Source organism: Pocillopora verrucosa, chromosome 9, assembly GCF_036669915.1.
Source record: "Pocillopora verrucosa isolate sample1 chromosome 9, ASM3666991v2, whole genome shotgun sequence".
Classification (NCBI taxonomy): Eukaryota; Metazoa; Cnidaria; class Anthozoa; order Scleractinia; family Pocilloporidae; genus Pocillopora; species Pocillopora verrucosa.
In genome coordinates, this window is record NC_089320.1 from 7836063 (window position 1) to 7850939 (window position 14877).

At 38.5% G+C, this 14877-nt stretch overlaps 1 protein-coding gene across 1 annotated transcript; it reads right to left on the bottom strand.

Annotated features, from left to right (window-relative positions):
* Window positions 1-2779: 2779 nt before the first annotated feature.
* Window positions 2780-12022, bottom strand: LOC131784687 (DBH-like monooxygenase protein 1). The gene is made up of 14 exons (XM_066171772.1): window positions 11706-12022; window positions 10821-10967; window positions 7760-7930; window positions 7548-7631; window positions 6867-7049; window positions 6649-6748; window positions 6356-6519; window positions 6020-6095; window positions 5775-5860; window positions 5219-5257; window positions 4830-4889; window positions 4534-4661; window positions 3539-3668; window positions 2780-3179 (listed from the first exon to the last, which is right to left on the bottom strand). The coding sequence occupies exons 1-14, from the start codon at window positions 11973-11975 to the stop codon at window positions 3003-3005; spliced, it is 1815 nt and encodes a 604-aa protein (XP_066027869.1). The 5' UTR covers window positions 11976-12022; the 3' UTR covers window positions 2780-3002.
* Window positions 12023-14877: the final 2855 nt, after the last annotated feature.

Consider the following 14877-nt stretch of genomic DNA (forward strand, 5'->3'; position numbering starts at 1 on the left):
CTGTACCTCAACTATTAATTTTTGTGATTATTATTATTATTATTTTTATTATTATTATTATTATTGCTACAGACTGAGTTCAGTACACACTAGATATATTGACTAGAGTTGCGTGACCATGGCGTCCAGGGCACACACAAAATCCAACTTCTCACGTACTCCTGCAATGTTCAAAGAACCGTTGAAGTTAAACACCCTTTGAAAAGTAAGCGCGATTCAGAAAAGAAAAGAAATGAGAGCTCGGCAATAGACATTTAATGCACATCATAACACTACGTAATACTATTAAAATTCAGGCCCACCAACACGTGCAAACTGTGGTAAACCGGGAGGCCGGTAAACCGTGGTAGAATCCAGTCTCGCTCTTTTAATTAACACCATCATGAACGACAACGAATAAATGCAATATCGGCAGGGAAAAAAAGAGGAGAAACTTACCGAATTGGCTCTGCTTTACGGCAAAGCGAAGTGAAGACTCTTCCACACAGAGACTACACTATGTAATGGTTTCGCGCCAGTCTTCACATTCGGTGACGTCATGCCCCCAGCAGATCGCTGTTCCATTTGCAGTTTGTATTTTTGGTGGTTTCGGCGAGATGCCTTGGCGGCCGTTTAACGCAACGCTACACCGTTTGAGTACTGTATTGCAAATAAGTGCTAAGCTATTCGCATGTGTCGTTAAAACGAGAGGAACGAAATTTTAAACAACAATGGTAGAGTCACATCGGCCAAAAGCCCCATCATTTGAAATTACGGTGGTAATAATATCTTTTCAGACTTTATAAGCTCTGCATCTCGTGACTGGTAGTTGGTAAAAAAATAAGTAATCTGAGAAGAGTTGTTCCTCAATCAAATGTCTCAATCTAATGTGTTACTTTTGCCTTTATCACGTTTTCGGTACGAAATTTTGGTTCATTTACTAATGAACTGAATCGAACGCTCTTACTTTGTCGATGGATCGAAACTGATGAAAAGGAACTAGATGGAGGCTGCTCGAGTAGATTTACCGCAAACAGTATCAAGGCGAGTCAGACCAATCAGTTTCAGCGAATTAGCATTTGGACTGAAAAACAACTTATCGCATGAATTTGTTGACGACTTCCCCTAAAGCAGTGGGAACGTTAGTTAATGGTTAGCTTTGCAATCGAAATTTATTTGCATTTTCCAGTCTTACAGAGATAAGAGCTACTAAGAATTACGAAGGGCGTGTTATCGCGCCTCGCACTCGGCTGTTTTACTCTGGTCACTAAGTTCTTCTTTACCCTTTGTGGCTTGATGCCTCTCAAATGTGCTCATCTCATGCCCTGGGTCATTTAAGCTCTTTGTCAACGATATGGTCGTGTCCCTCTGATACTGATTGATCAGCTAAGATCCATCGCTTCAGCTCATTAGTATTAGTGAACTTAAAGAAAACCCCGACGGGAACGTTGTGAAACAAAATATCTCATGGGCAAAACAGTAACGAAACACGTGCGTTTTAAAACTTCGCACATTACTTAGCCATTGCAATGAATATCCACCGCGCGCGCCTAGTTTGAGATAAAGCTGGTCAACTGACCGGGTTTTATGTGGTCTAGCTTTCTCAAGAATAATCGTTCGGAACAGATTTCTTAAAATTTATCATTATGATACTCATCCTAGTGATAACTCCAAAATGCCTTACTTTGGTAAACTATTCAATTAAGGTAAAGAGTTCCTTGATGATTTGAACACCAATTTAAGGTTAAATTAAATTTCTCATCAAGTGCAGCCAACAGGCGAAGCTATGCAACGCTTCATGATAAATATTATGGCTTAATCTCTCATTCTTGTAAGCTTTTCACCGTCTCTTTGTAAACGGTAGTGAGTTTTTATGAGGAAATTAAAAACACTGCTCAGACCTCTAATTCCATTTTGGGGCAAAAATTGCATCCTTAATTGTTTCTGATTGGTTGGCCAATAAACCCCAGCTTTCCGGGGGTGGCTAAATAGGGGAATTTACACGCTGCAAGGTGATACGATTGTGATCACGCATGTCAATTTTTTTTTAGTAATTAATTTTTTGATTATTTGAAGCAATGCATTCTCTGTTACCCTGATATGAATTCAAAGAACGTTTTCGTAGCAGTTGTTCAAAATTGTACTTATAATTTACCAGTACAGTAAGCAGTAAGAATTTAAATAGGGTTCATACAATTAACTCTCTTAGCTTTGACCACTTCTGTATCTCTGCTTTCAAAGAAGCACTCCGCAAAACTGTAAAAATTAATCAAAAGTTAGCTTCTGGCAGCAGGTTTTCCCATTGAGAGACTTAAATAAGGTTAGATTTTTATCACTTTTAATCATTTACATATATGTAAATTGATGTAATACCTACGATGACAGTATTTTCTAAAAAAATCCAAAATCTTAAAAGGTCCTGTGGATCAACTTCATTTCCACTCCACTTCAAAATGACAATGTGCGCGAAGGAGAAGAAAACATTTTCAAGCCCCCCTTACTGATCAGAATGTTTTGGAGAAACCAATCAAGTGATATGAAACCAAAGATATTCTGGACCATGCTCATTACCGATTTTGTGAAATTTCGCGAATGATGTCGTCAAAAGGAAGCCAACCTAATTTAGTAAATAAAATTGCTGAATTGTCTTAGGAACTAGTATCACTCTCGCGTAGCGTTTCTGTAGCCGTAAAAATTTATTCAACTGTTCCTTTGAACAATAACCCCATATTTTACAGCAGTATTAGAGAACTGGTTTAATAAGGGAATTATAGAGTAATCGAGAACACCAAGTACAAGGTGAGGGAAATCAGAGTTTATTTTCCGTCTGCCTTAGCCATTAACGTCATTCCAAAAGAATATTAATAATGCATTAAGTGATATTTATCTGTATCTACTACGGCAGTGTTAATCCTCTGAGAGATCATCTCTACGTTAAGATATGGAGCAAACATTGGTTTTAGTGCAGATTGTACTCTCCAGCAATTTGTGAACCGTGATCATGATGGCATATCTTTGATCGTTCACATGAACACGAAATAGCTAATTAGCAGGGATATTGCTGTAGAGTATGAGGTCTTCACCAAGAAGGCGTCTCCAACGGGAGGGGCTGGTGTCGTGCTTCTTATACGGCAGTTGGACTGTCGAGGAGGTAAGGGCTTCGTGATCTTTGGAATCGGATATGTGTAGTTGTTAGGTCTCTGGAAAGGAAATAGTTAACAATAGTTCAAAGGAAAACTCAGCGCTGCACACTTACTTCTACTCCTCTAAGGAGGTGGCAGACTTACTGTTACATACTGAATCAGATTGGAGATAAAGAAAACTACGATTACGATGAAAACTATGCCTATAGCGAGGCATTTACCCTCCCAGCCCCCCCCCCCCCCCCCAGTAAACAGGCACACACCCGTGGTCATACACCCACCACCCACTGTTTGTTGTGTTCTGTCATTTCGACATCTTTTCATGCACATTATGTCGGGATCTCATTATCACCCTTAAGAATTGCACTATGTTAACTGTAGTGAGTTTCGCACGGGCCCCTCATCAGTTTACTGACCGCGCGACAATATGGAAGAAATGTCTCTGCTTCATCGAATCTCTTCCTCAAGTCAGATACCAATTCCTTCGTCCATGAGATATTTGCCCCAATGAGAGGATTTGACCATTTTGACTCCTTTAAGGAAGGGCTAGACAAAGGAAAATTAAAGTTAAAAAAAGAATGAAACCAAACATTGCTTAAAACAAGACATGCTATACCTCTACGATTTAATAGACAATCTTTGGTTTAACTCCACAGTCATGTTCGCTTCTTTTGGTGCTATGGTGTGTTTCCTTTTCATCTTCTCTGTGTTCTTCAACTCTTTTCGTATTCGCAAACATTTCTTTTTGCAGTTTGCTTTGAGTTTTGTTCTCTAGGCTGTTACAGGGATAATACTCTGTCAGAGAGTCATGTGCTTAAATTCATTTGTTGTTCAATTTTCACTGTGTTAGTTGACTAGAACGCCAATGAGATTTATCCAGCTTCTTGACGACTTGGCAAAGAAAGAATGCCAGTCATGATCAACGCTGAATGTTCTGTTACCTTCAAGAAACTTGCTGGACGGATCATTTCGTTTCACGCGAAGAATGAAATAGGCCCTTTGTAAGAGAAATTCATTCCTTCCTTTCAGGGGGGGATACCTCAGCACGACAGCATGGGAATGAACCAAATACACAAATAGCATATCTAGGGAATAATTACAATGCCCCGAATACCAACACTTTAGTGTTAAACTCCTTGCTTTTCATTGATAGGCGATGAAAGTACTCGTGAAATTAAGTGCGGATGGGTAATTATTCAATAAAATAGCTCCCAAAAACAGGATTCTTGTTGAGAAATGCGAAAGATTTCAGGTGGCAGAGCATGCAACACCGGTTTTACTTGAGCTGTTGTTCGCACTTTTGATGCTACGTTTTGATTATTTTCTCGACAGACGTATTAAGGTGGTTTCGTGGAAGCAGACAAGATCTAATTTCAACATTACTTGAACAAGAAAGTATTAATTCACTTACAAGCGTTCTTTGATGAAGTCGTACACTGGCTTACGTAGAGAGCTGGAGCAATATGCTGTAGCATTCACCATTCGAGGATAGTAAAACATGTAATTCAGACACATTTCTTGAGTGGTGGAGAAACCAGCCTGTAAGTGGAGTAGGAGTACATTATCTGTCACTCTGTCATGCACCATGTAAAGTGAAATCAATGATGGCATGTTTTTATTGCAATCACTTGAAATAGAGATTGAGAGAGGTGTCACTGCTGTAAAGAAACTAACAGCTTTTTTTGAGGGCCCAGATATCGCACTTGCCTGCACGAGTGTATCGCGATCCATTGTCTCGTATTTGCAGAAATGAATTAAGTCGTCCTCCTGAAGGATAGGAAAAAGACGTCAGTGAAGAAAACAAAATGTGCAGCGATCATCTGGATGCGAATTCTTAAAACTCGATTTGATAGAAAAGATCAAACTCACATTAACTTAATCTAATTTAATTAAAAAAAAAAAAAGGAACGTAAAATGATCATAAGCAATGTTGTTCTTCCAGATTATTCAATCACATGGTTGCGTGGAAGCTTGAGTGCATTAAATAAATCAGTAGGACACATCGTCTAACTCACATCAATTATTATCCTTTCATGAGATAATATAAAATGTGATTCTATGAAAAACTGGCTCTAAAATCAAAGTTTTTCTCAAACCGGTTTGATGTGAGCCTCCTCTCTCAAAACTTGTATATCCTGCGGAATAACAAGTGAAAGTTAACTGTTGGAAAATTAATAACAGTTTTTTCGATAAAATCATTTCGCAGCTTGGCAGCCAGCAATGTCTTATGGCTCACGTAGTGAAAGATGAACTGAGGCACTTATTATAATGTATCACCTTTCGACACTCGAAGGAGCACTTGAATCTTAATAGGGAATGGTCACAGTGCCCACAGTGTTGAGGTTATGGTGGTACTATGACTTCCGTGAGCGACCACTGACAACTGGAAGAGTTATCTTATGAGGTCGCGATAATCCCAGATGTTGTCAGTACTGACTGGGTAAAACGACAAATATATATATTGAAAATTAAAGTATTCTGGATGTCGTGAAAATATTAGTAGTTCCGACTGGACAAATTGATTCAAGTGAAATAAAGGATAAGTTGATGAGGGGTTAGCATATTGTATAATAATTCTTGTGTATTCGGCAAATGCTAATAGTGGATCTTATGCCACATTAAGTCGCACCTGAGGTATGAAGTATAAATTACCTGAAAGTTAAAATCATAATGGTCATCTCTTGCAATTTCTGGTAACTCAACTCCGTTGCGAACATGCTTTGTCCATGTTGCACGCCCTGCAGATGAAAACAAAACTCAATGATATCAAGGTTTAGCTCCATAATGACGTATGACTATCAACAGAACGTGGAAACATAAATCAGACAAGCGTACATATAAACAAACAACAACCACCATGCACTTCTAAATAACGAAAGAAGCGCAAGGTGACTTACCCTGCAGGTGGGTGTGAAGAAGGGCAGCAAACACTTTTATTCCTTTTTCAGGGAGCTTAGTCGCCTGCAAGTCTTCCTATGAAAAAAAAAAAGTGCTTTATGTTAAATGCTGATGTAAATTTAAGACACACGTTCCTAGGCACTGTAATGCACCGTGTATAAAAAAAGGTGAAATCATAAGTTGTTAACCACATGTGTTTTGCCCCTTTTCGATGCCAGCTTCACCACATTGCCATTTTTTATTTTTTATTTTTTTTAAAAACTCTGGATGGCATGGGGGTGAATAAGAAGTTTTCATGGAAACGCAAGTGATTGTGAACGTTTGAGACAATTTACCAGATAGCATTCCTTGGGACAGTAACCCACAGTCAACCAAGATTCCTGTTTTGGTGGGATTATCGCAAATTTACTTATTCTTTCTCCAACACACATTATCCCAGCGTCGTACTCACGGAGATGAGAAGTGTAGTAAAAACGAATCCCTGAGCTGTCTTTTCGTCCTATTTGACAAAAAAAAATGTTGAGGTAAATAGATATTTTATAGCTGAGGGCAAAATACACCTCTCATTGTTTCTTCTCCTCAACTAAAAATTGAAACAAACAAAAGACGCAGAATGTGAGGTGCTAACCTTCAATTGCATTAGGATTGTCATAGTGTAGCTCAAGAAAAAACGTCCTTGGCGAGTTCGTATCAACTGGATACCCAGCCTTCGGTGGATAATAAAATGCCTATTTGATAGTAAAACATACATTTTTTTAGGAAGAGTAACGAAAAACCTTTCAAAAGTCAAAATATTTCAAATTTAAAGTTACTTTCCTCGGGCGAGCTGTAAGTTAAACGTCTTACCGTACCACCAACAGCCCAAACAGCAACGACACTGTAGTCATAACAACTTCGTAGAGGCATATTGGGTACAGAACAGTCAAAGCCAGAACCATATAAGGAAGCATTACTAAAATTCCCATGACACTCGTAGACGATTAAATGATGCACGATTCCTTCGTTTCCAGGTGTTACGTATGGCTCAAACTATAAAAAAGCAATATACTGAAACTTCTTTGGAAGCGACACCAACATCAATAGTGTAACGCTTTACTTCTTCTTAATGATTAGTTGCTACAAATCTCTAGAATTCCACTAAGAACAAAAACGTTTGTGAAACCTTGGCCGCATAGATCAATTGATACACCTTTCGTAAACTTACCTTAGGTACTTCCCTACACCTAAACATTTCGTTACCGTTGACTCATAAGTGGAGAGTTTTGAAATGCACGAGTGAAATGTCAAAGGTTGTGGCAAGGTCAATAAATCCCGCCGACTACCAAATTGTTTTTCTTTGGAGAACTCAGTTGGACCGTATAAACAATTTGTTATCAACGCATTCCTGAACATGCAAGTTCATATTTTTTACTTATTTTCGCAAGAATCTAAGCGGTGGCCTTCTACATTGATTGGTCACTTAACCATAATAAGATATAATTGGATGAAAACAGGTTTTATTGCAATGTTTTGCAATTCTGTACTCACCTTTGTAATATGATGCTTTGATTTGAACTCGGGTAGTTGGATAAGAGAACACCAATAAGTTGTGCGCTCTTTAGGAATTGTTACCTGAAAAAAAAAATTTACATTTTGAGTTAGCTTCAAATTCCCTGAATGGACACTCTACAATCTTCACTTTCGATAACAATCTCCAAAATGTAGAACACTAAAATAAGAACTTTTTATCTGTATCTAACATTTCTATTCGTGACGTAAAACTGCTGCCACCCGGTTTCGTTCACTTGTTTTTTGTCCATGTTGTTAAGAAGTAGAATGCTCTTCGCCCCTCGGAATGTATGTTTCTTCATATCGTCCTCAGAAGTGGGGTCCTCTGCATGATATGCAAACACGACCTTAGTGGTGCCCTCCTGTCAAAAAAAGAAATTAAAAAAAAAAAAAAGTGGGGTGAAAAGGGATAATACCAATTTACTTTCTTTGCTTTGAAGGAGAAATGAGAGAACATTATTATCATTCAAAATTATGACACAGTCTCCCTAAAAACGGTCCGGTGTGTTTCGCTAGAAAAATCGATTTCCTTCAAACTTCGCCCAGGAATCTATCTTAGTTCAAAAGTAATCGGAACCACCTTGGTTTTTTCAAATACAGCAAAACAATTTTTTTTCCTAAGCGAAAATCGCTTCAGCGCTCAAACGCCCGTTTTTAACAACACCGATTATCAAAAATAGCACAAATTGCCGAGCTCGTCTTTTCACAATATTCTAGTTTGAAGGTTTTGTTTTGTTTCGCATATATAAATCAACCCTTTCTGAGGGCAAATAACATACGTTTTGTTAACAGTTTTTTTCCACTGAATTTTTTTTGGTTAAAACCTACTTTGACGCTACCGCTATGACCTGGAATATGCAACTTTTTATCTCGGCTCAGCGCAAACTCCAACTTCTTTCCCAAGGTATTTTTATTCAGACTGGCTAAAATAGGGTAGAAGAGCACGGAAATATAAAAACGTCCTGAGGTTTCGGCGGACTTCTCGCTCAATAGCCGGCCAACAAATTGCGCCCATTTTCGAAAATTCGACCTAACAATGCACATGAAGCGGTCTCAAAAGTAGACAAAATTTATACGGCTAATTTATGATTGAAGCGTGAATTGAGTCCATAAAAGCTTTTTCTTGACTTGCATTAGGATAAAAACCATTAAGTAAAGAAAATCCTTATCTTCATATAGAAAAACAAAGCCGCCGAAAGCTGACTCTCAGCTATAGGCAACCTATCGTTTTGTTTATCGGTCAATTAATGAGAAAGGGGGAAAAACTTCGGAAGCCAGGATAGCTATGACGAGATTCAGGTTTATTCAGAATATTTCATGTTGTTCATTTGGAAACCGTTCATCTTAACAGCAGTTAAAGTACAGTCCTTTTAATTCGAAAATGCAACCTTTAATTTAACAAAATTTCGCAACGAGAACTTATTTATTGAAAGGTCCCCTCTTTTGTGTTTATAAACTATGGGTTCGTAAAAAATCGCAACACCAACAATGCTCGCAACACCGGTGGCACACAAATGTTTAATAGATGATGTAATGGCTTTCAAAGCTTCAAATCCAGGGACATTTCTTCCGACTCTCTGCGAAGAGAAAGCAATGAGATGGCAAGGAAACCTCCAGCGATGACGCTGAGCCTGACGATAATGAAGAGCTAGCTGAACAGTATGCCTTGCTAACCGATGAACAAATGCTCGAGAAAGTCAGTGTAGCCATACAGTCTGAAATTGGCGTCAAGCATACAATGATCTATGATGTCTAAAACCTTTGCGAAATGGCATTTAAAAACAAACTTTCATTTCTCAAGGTTAAGATGCTCAAGGAAATGTGCAAGCATTTTGAAATCCTATCTAAATCAAGAAACACCAAATCAAGTTTGGTTAAGAAACTATAAAAATTGTCGAAGATTGCTCATTCATAAAAGAGTAAAATTAAGCAAGGCAAGTTTCAAACAATAATTTCAGTAAATTGAAATTCCACAACTTTGTCATCGACATTTGTGACGGTTTGGATTATTTGGATTCTGAATTATGCGTAGGAGACCTTTAGGAAGGAACACTTGGACGAAGTGAGAAAATAAGAAAAGTTTGCATTTATTTAAGTTTTTTAAAACGCCAGGACCAGAAAAGTACTGAGTAAAATACTGATGCGGTGAGGTTTGGGACTGCATAAGGTTGTATGCCAAAAATTGATTGATGGAAACACACCCGTGCCCTTTTCGGTACGGAAATGGGATGAATTACTGGGAAAAAAAAAAAAAAAACCAAGTCTCGTACACTCTGTAGTCTTTGGAACTATTCTACCTGGTTGATTTACTTTCTGTTCCGGTCAAAACTTCTATCGTAGACAATTACTTGAAAACTTCTGGCTTATTGACATGGACGAAGCATCAAGAAGGAACTTAAATGACAGAGTTCAGTGCACCTATATTCATTACTGACAAACCTGAGGTTGCGTGACGCATTATTTAAGTTACCAAGTTAAAAAAATTATTTTGCGACCCGACGGCGGTGCACAGATATCTTATCGTCTTGGAAAAATTCCTTCTGGTTTGTTTTGTGGGTTTTCATGAAATATTTTATTTCTGGCGACTTCGTGAGAACTTGAAGTTTCATCATTTATTTGATGATTCACTTATATCAACTAGAAAGGAATTCACGTTAAAAACAACGAATGTGAAAACTTCGACTCTGAAACTTCAAAGTCGAAAAAAAGGCCATTAAAAAAACAAAACTTATGTGCTTTGTTCGTAAAAAGGGTTGATCTAAATATGCGAAACAAAACAAATCCTTCAAACTAGAATTTTCTAAAAAAAAACTAGCTCGGCAATTTGTGTTATTTTTGACAATCGGTGTTATTAAAAACGGGCGTTTGAGCGCTGAAGCGATTTTTGCTCAGAAAAAAATTATTTTGCTGTATTTGAAAAAACCAAGGTGGTACCGATTACTTTTAGACTAAGACAGATTCCTGGACGAAGTTTGAAAGAAATCAATTTTTCGACCCGAAACGCGCCGGACCGCTTTTAGGGAGACTGCTTCTTAATTAGCGCTGAACAGTTGAATGATAATCATTAGCAACACGGTATACAGTTTACTCAGACACAGTGACACTGCCTTAAAAACGCAGCAGAATTACCTTTTAAGCTATGATTAAATATTTTGGCCGAGCTGACTGATACGGAAAAACACGAACAGGCTATGTCACGAGCCATTAACTCAAGTAATGAAGTAATCGGCTTCTGACTACGTTAATGACTACCTCAATCTTCCTGTCGCGAGGATCACAGGTGTCAAATTTCCTACAAAATCTCAACACAGTTTTCCCTTCGCTTTCCTCAAACCCAGTAAAGTTGTAATTGTTTTCTTTGTCCAACGGTGGACAGCTTTGGGCATCAGCAAACCGGTCCTTAAAAAAAGTAAATAAAACAAGATCAAAAACTAACCGTGGTATGCACTCGCAGACTTAAGCCAGGTATTTATTTATTTTTTTAAGTTAAGCTTTACTGATTTGCAGCTTAACTGCAGACTGCAATGAAAAATATACAGCTTGGTAGGGTCAATTCTCTTTAAAAGGCAAGTAGTTTGCTCCTTTTTAATTTGTTTACCAAAGATGACGTGGAATACAAAACTATTTTACGTCACTTAAATAACAAAACAATTTTAGAAGCATCAGTTTACCTTTATATACAGACACGTTAGCGTGACAACGGGTCAATGTTGTGCTGATACTGCTCAAAATGTAAGCAATGTTAACAGAAGAGCAAATCTTTTCTTGAACAGACTGCTATGTTTCTGTGCAACTACGAATACATCCTAAATTTAGGCACTGGTTTGAAAGTATTGAACGTTTTGATCCAAACGGCTAAAACTGCAGTGTCAAACACCACTTTGGCTGTTTTAGTGGGAATATATATAACGGCGTAATATGCGACTAACACAGTCTATATACTGTAAGATTTTACGCCACTAACCCAGTCAGTAATTAAATTATAATAAATTAAAATATAATTAAAAATAGTCGTCTAAATCCAGATGTCGTAATGACGTTCATTCCTTCTTTAATTTCTCAACCTTTTTCTTCTGCTTAGAACTTCACCGTGACTAGTGTCCTTTCGGCAAAAATTCTTGCTCACTCGTCACTTACCGTTAGGTAACCCTTAGAGTCCTTCACCCATCCGATAACCATGTCGCTTCCGGCCATATTTCCATTACCCGAAGAGATACCGAAACCAACCCACCCTGTTGTTGCTGCCTCGACAGCAAAGGATACGGTTTTATTTTCCCAGTTCACCGTCCAGAACAGTTTCATTTTCTCGTAAGTATCTAAAACTGCTTCGTGAGCAAACTCAGCAGACAAATCAGCGCCATTGGCAGGGACCAAAGCTGAAATTGCTATCAACACCAAGGAGAACATGTTGCCGGCATAAGCTTGCTGCCGCTCTTTTGACAACTAAACTTGGAGGACGTCACTGAATATTACGTAGATCGTTTTGTTTCTAAGAGACAGATGCACGTGGGGATCACGAACTCATTGTGATTGGGCACACATCTTACCCCACGACCTCTAGAACTTCCCTCCTAAATAAGGAAACTAAGGTCAAACCAACGCTGACGGCCATCCCTCTACAACGACCACCTCTTCGCACCGAACATTTTTATTTTTCCCTGAATGACAGTTCACTTGGGCCTTTTTCCCTCTAGACACTCTTCACAAGGCAAAGGCCGCAAAGGTGCTGCGTGAATGCTGCATAACATCTCCATGACCATAAGTTAATCACTAAGTGGACGTTTGACAAAGTAAAATGCGTGACAAATCCAACAGCTGGACAAATCAATCGGGCACACAATCCTTGACAGTGTTATACAGAGGCGTAATAAATGTCTGTGTAACTAAAAACAGCTGTTCTGCAAACTTGTATCTAATCATTCTGAATCACTCGTTTCGTTTTGTTATTATTCTCAACATGAGCTTTTGGTTTCCGAAGAATTGCTCTGCTTTGATTCAGTTACCTTTTTTTATTTTGTACGTGTCTTGGTGTTGTTGTTGATGTTGCTTTGCTCAGTTGTTTTGTTTTGTTCTTTTTTTTTAAGAAGTTAGAATGCTCTGCCCTTCAGAGAAAACAGAATTCACGCTGCACGTACCCTCAATTAACCGCTACCTAACGACAAAATTTTCGTTCCTTTCTTCCCAAGTTAGACTTTGTAGAGAGGTTCGAACAGTAGATGAACAGTAATGAAGGTGGATGTGAAGATAAACTTCCCTTGTTGCGTGGTAGTAAGTTCCCTTGATTAAGCCAGAACTTCAAACGGAGGATCAGATAGATTGAATCCCCAGTACCATCTTAATTGATCGTGCCTAACGACATTAATATCCATGTTTGTAGCTGGAATAGAGAGCAACTAATGCCCCAGTTTGTTGATGCTAATTTGTTGGTTGTCAGGGAGGGAGCACAATCTGTGGTTGGTTTAGTGCGACCTCCTTATATGTCCGAGATTTCCGAGGGTGAAACTACGACAGGAGGAGTGTAATCTTTGTCGTGTTTCCATCATTTTAAAATGAAAAGTTTGTGTAATTATTGCATTAGTAGTTTCACACTAACAACACACAAATACCCGATACATGCTAACTGGATAAAAAGAAAGGGTTAATGGCCTCTACTAATTACCTAGGTAAAAAGAAAAAAAAATTTACAGAGGTTGGCAGCTATGCTGCAACAACGTCAATGCTTTGAAAACCTGAGTAGTGTTTTTTACTCGTCTTTTGTTTGACAAGACACGCTAAATATAGAGATTCAAGTGAAATGGGCTAATGATAACACCGCAGGTCACTGAAAAGCACATCATTAACCGAGAAGTTTGCCGAAGAATTGAACGAAAATTTAAATAGATCAACTGACCCTGTACACGCTACTTTTACGAAATGAGCCAGAGTAGATAAACCTACCGTATTTCACTTTAGCGCTCAATAGTTTCTACTTCTTTTTTTCTCTTTGAAAACCCAAAGGGCGTTTGCGCTTAATATTAAAAGTTTGCAAGGTCAGAGTTACAGCTGCGCTAAAACCACATACTCTGCCTTATCAACGAAAAGTCCAGACACCCCTTTGAGGTTTTGCATTTCGTTTAATCCCACTTTGAGGGTTGTAGCATCATCACCTGGTTTTACAGGGTTGTGTGACACAGAGGTATGCGTCAAACAAGGGTATTAAATGGAATTATACTTTTTCGGGTGTAACTCTTATCACTTCAACGCGAAAAATTTTAATAACACAGAATCTTTGACTCAGATTAAATCTACTTAGAAATGTTTGAAAATAACACATATTGAAGGAGCTGACGTCTGGTTCGTTAAAACTGTTGTATTACTTTTGCCTTTATCACGTTTACTATACGAAGTTTTCGATCATTTATTAATGAACTGAATCGAACGCTCTTAATTTGTCGATGAATCGAAATTGATCAAGAAGAATTAGATGGACACTGCTCTAGTAGATTTACCGCAACCAGAATCAAGGCAAGGCAGACCAATCAGTTTCAGCGAATTAGCATTTGACTAAAAAGCAACTTATCGCATGAATTTGTTGACGACTTCCCCTAAAGCAGTGGAAACATTAGTTGATGGTTAGCTTTCCAATCGAAATTTATTTACATTTTCCATTCTTACAGAGATAAGAGCTACTAAGAATAACGAAGAGCGTGTTATCGCGCCTCGGGCTCGGCTGTTTAACGTGGGTCACTAAGTTCTTCTTTACCCTTTGTGGCTTGATGCCTCACGAATGTGCTCAGCACGAGCCCAAATTCCCTAAAGTTAATTGCGTCGTGATCACGGCAAAAGCAAGAGGCAGTTTACCTGTCGATTTTCATCAGCTCTTCATGGACAATTGCATTGTGGGAACTATTGTAAGGGGAACCACTCTGCGCACCAGGTTTTGGCACAGAGAAGCAGGGAACCAGATTCATGGACAGAGGTTTCTGTGGCGGAGTTGAAAGTTTTTCTTAGACTACCAATTGCTATGAGTATCCACCGCGCGCCTAGTTTGAGAGAAAACTTGTCAACCGATCGGGTTTTATGTGGTCCGGCTTTCTCGAGAATAATTGCTCGGAACGGATTTCTTGAAATTTATACAATATTCATCCTGGTGATATCTCCAAAATGTCCTATCGTGGAGATAAAAACTTAGGCAAACTATTTAAGGAAAAGAATTCCTAAATGATTTGAACATCAGCTTTAGGTTGAATTACAATTCTCATCAAGTGCAGGCGCTGGACGAGGCTATCATCAAATATAAAGATCCAAAATCCTTGGAGCAGTATTCGCC

Coding starts and splice junctions, on each gene's coding strand:
- LOC131784687 (XM_066171772.1), bottom strand. CDS start 11,975: ATGTTCTCCTTGGTGTTGATAGCAATTTCAGCTTTGGTCCCTGCCAAT. Junction 10,968..11,705: donor ACTCTAAGGGTTACCTAACG/GTAAGTGACGAG, acceptor ACTTTTTTTAAG/GACCGGTTTGCTGATGCCCA. Junction 4,890..5,218: donor AGGAGGCTCACATCAAACCG/GTTTGAGAAAAA, acceptor CCTATCCTTCAG/GAGGACGACTTAATTCATTT.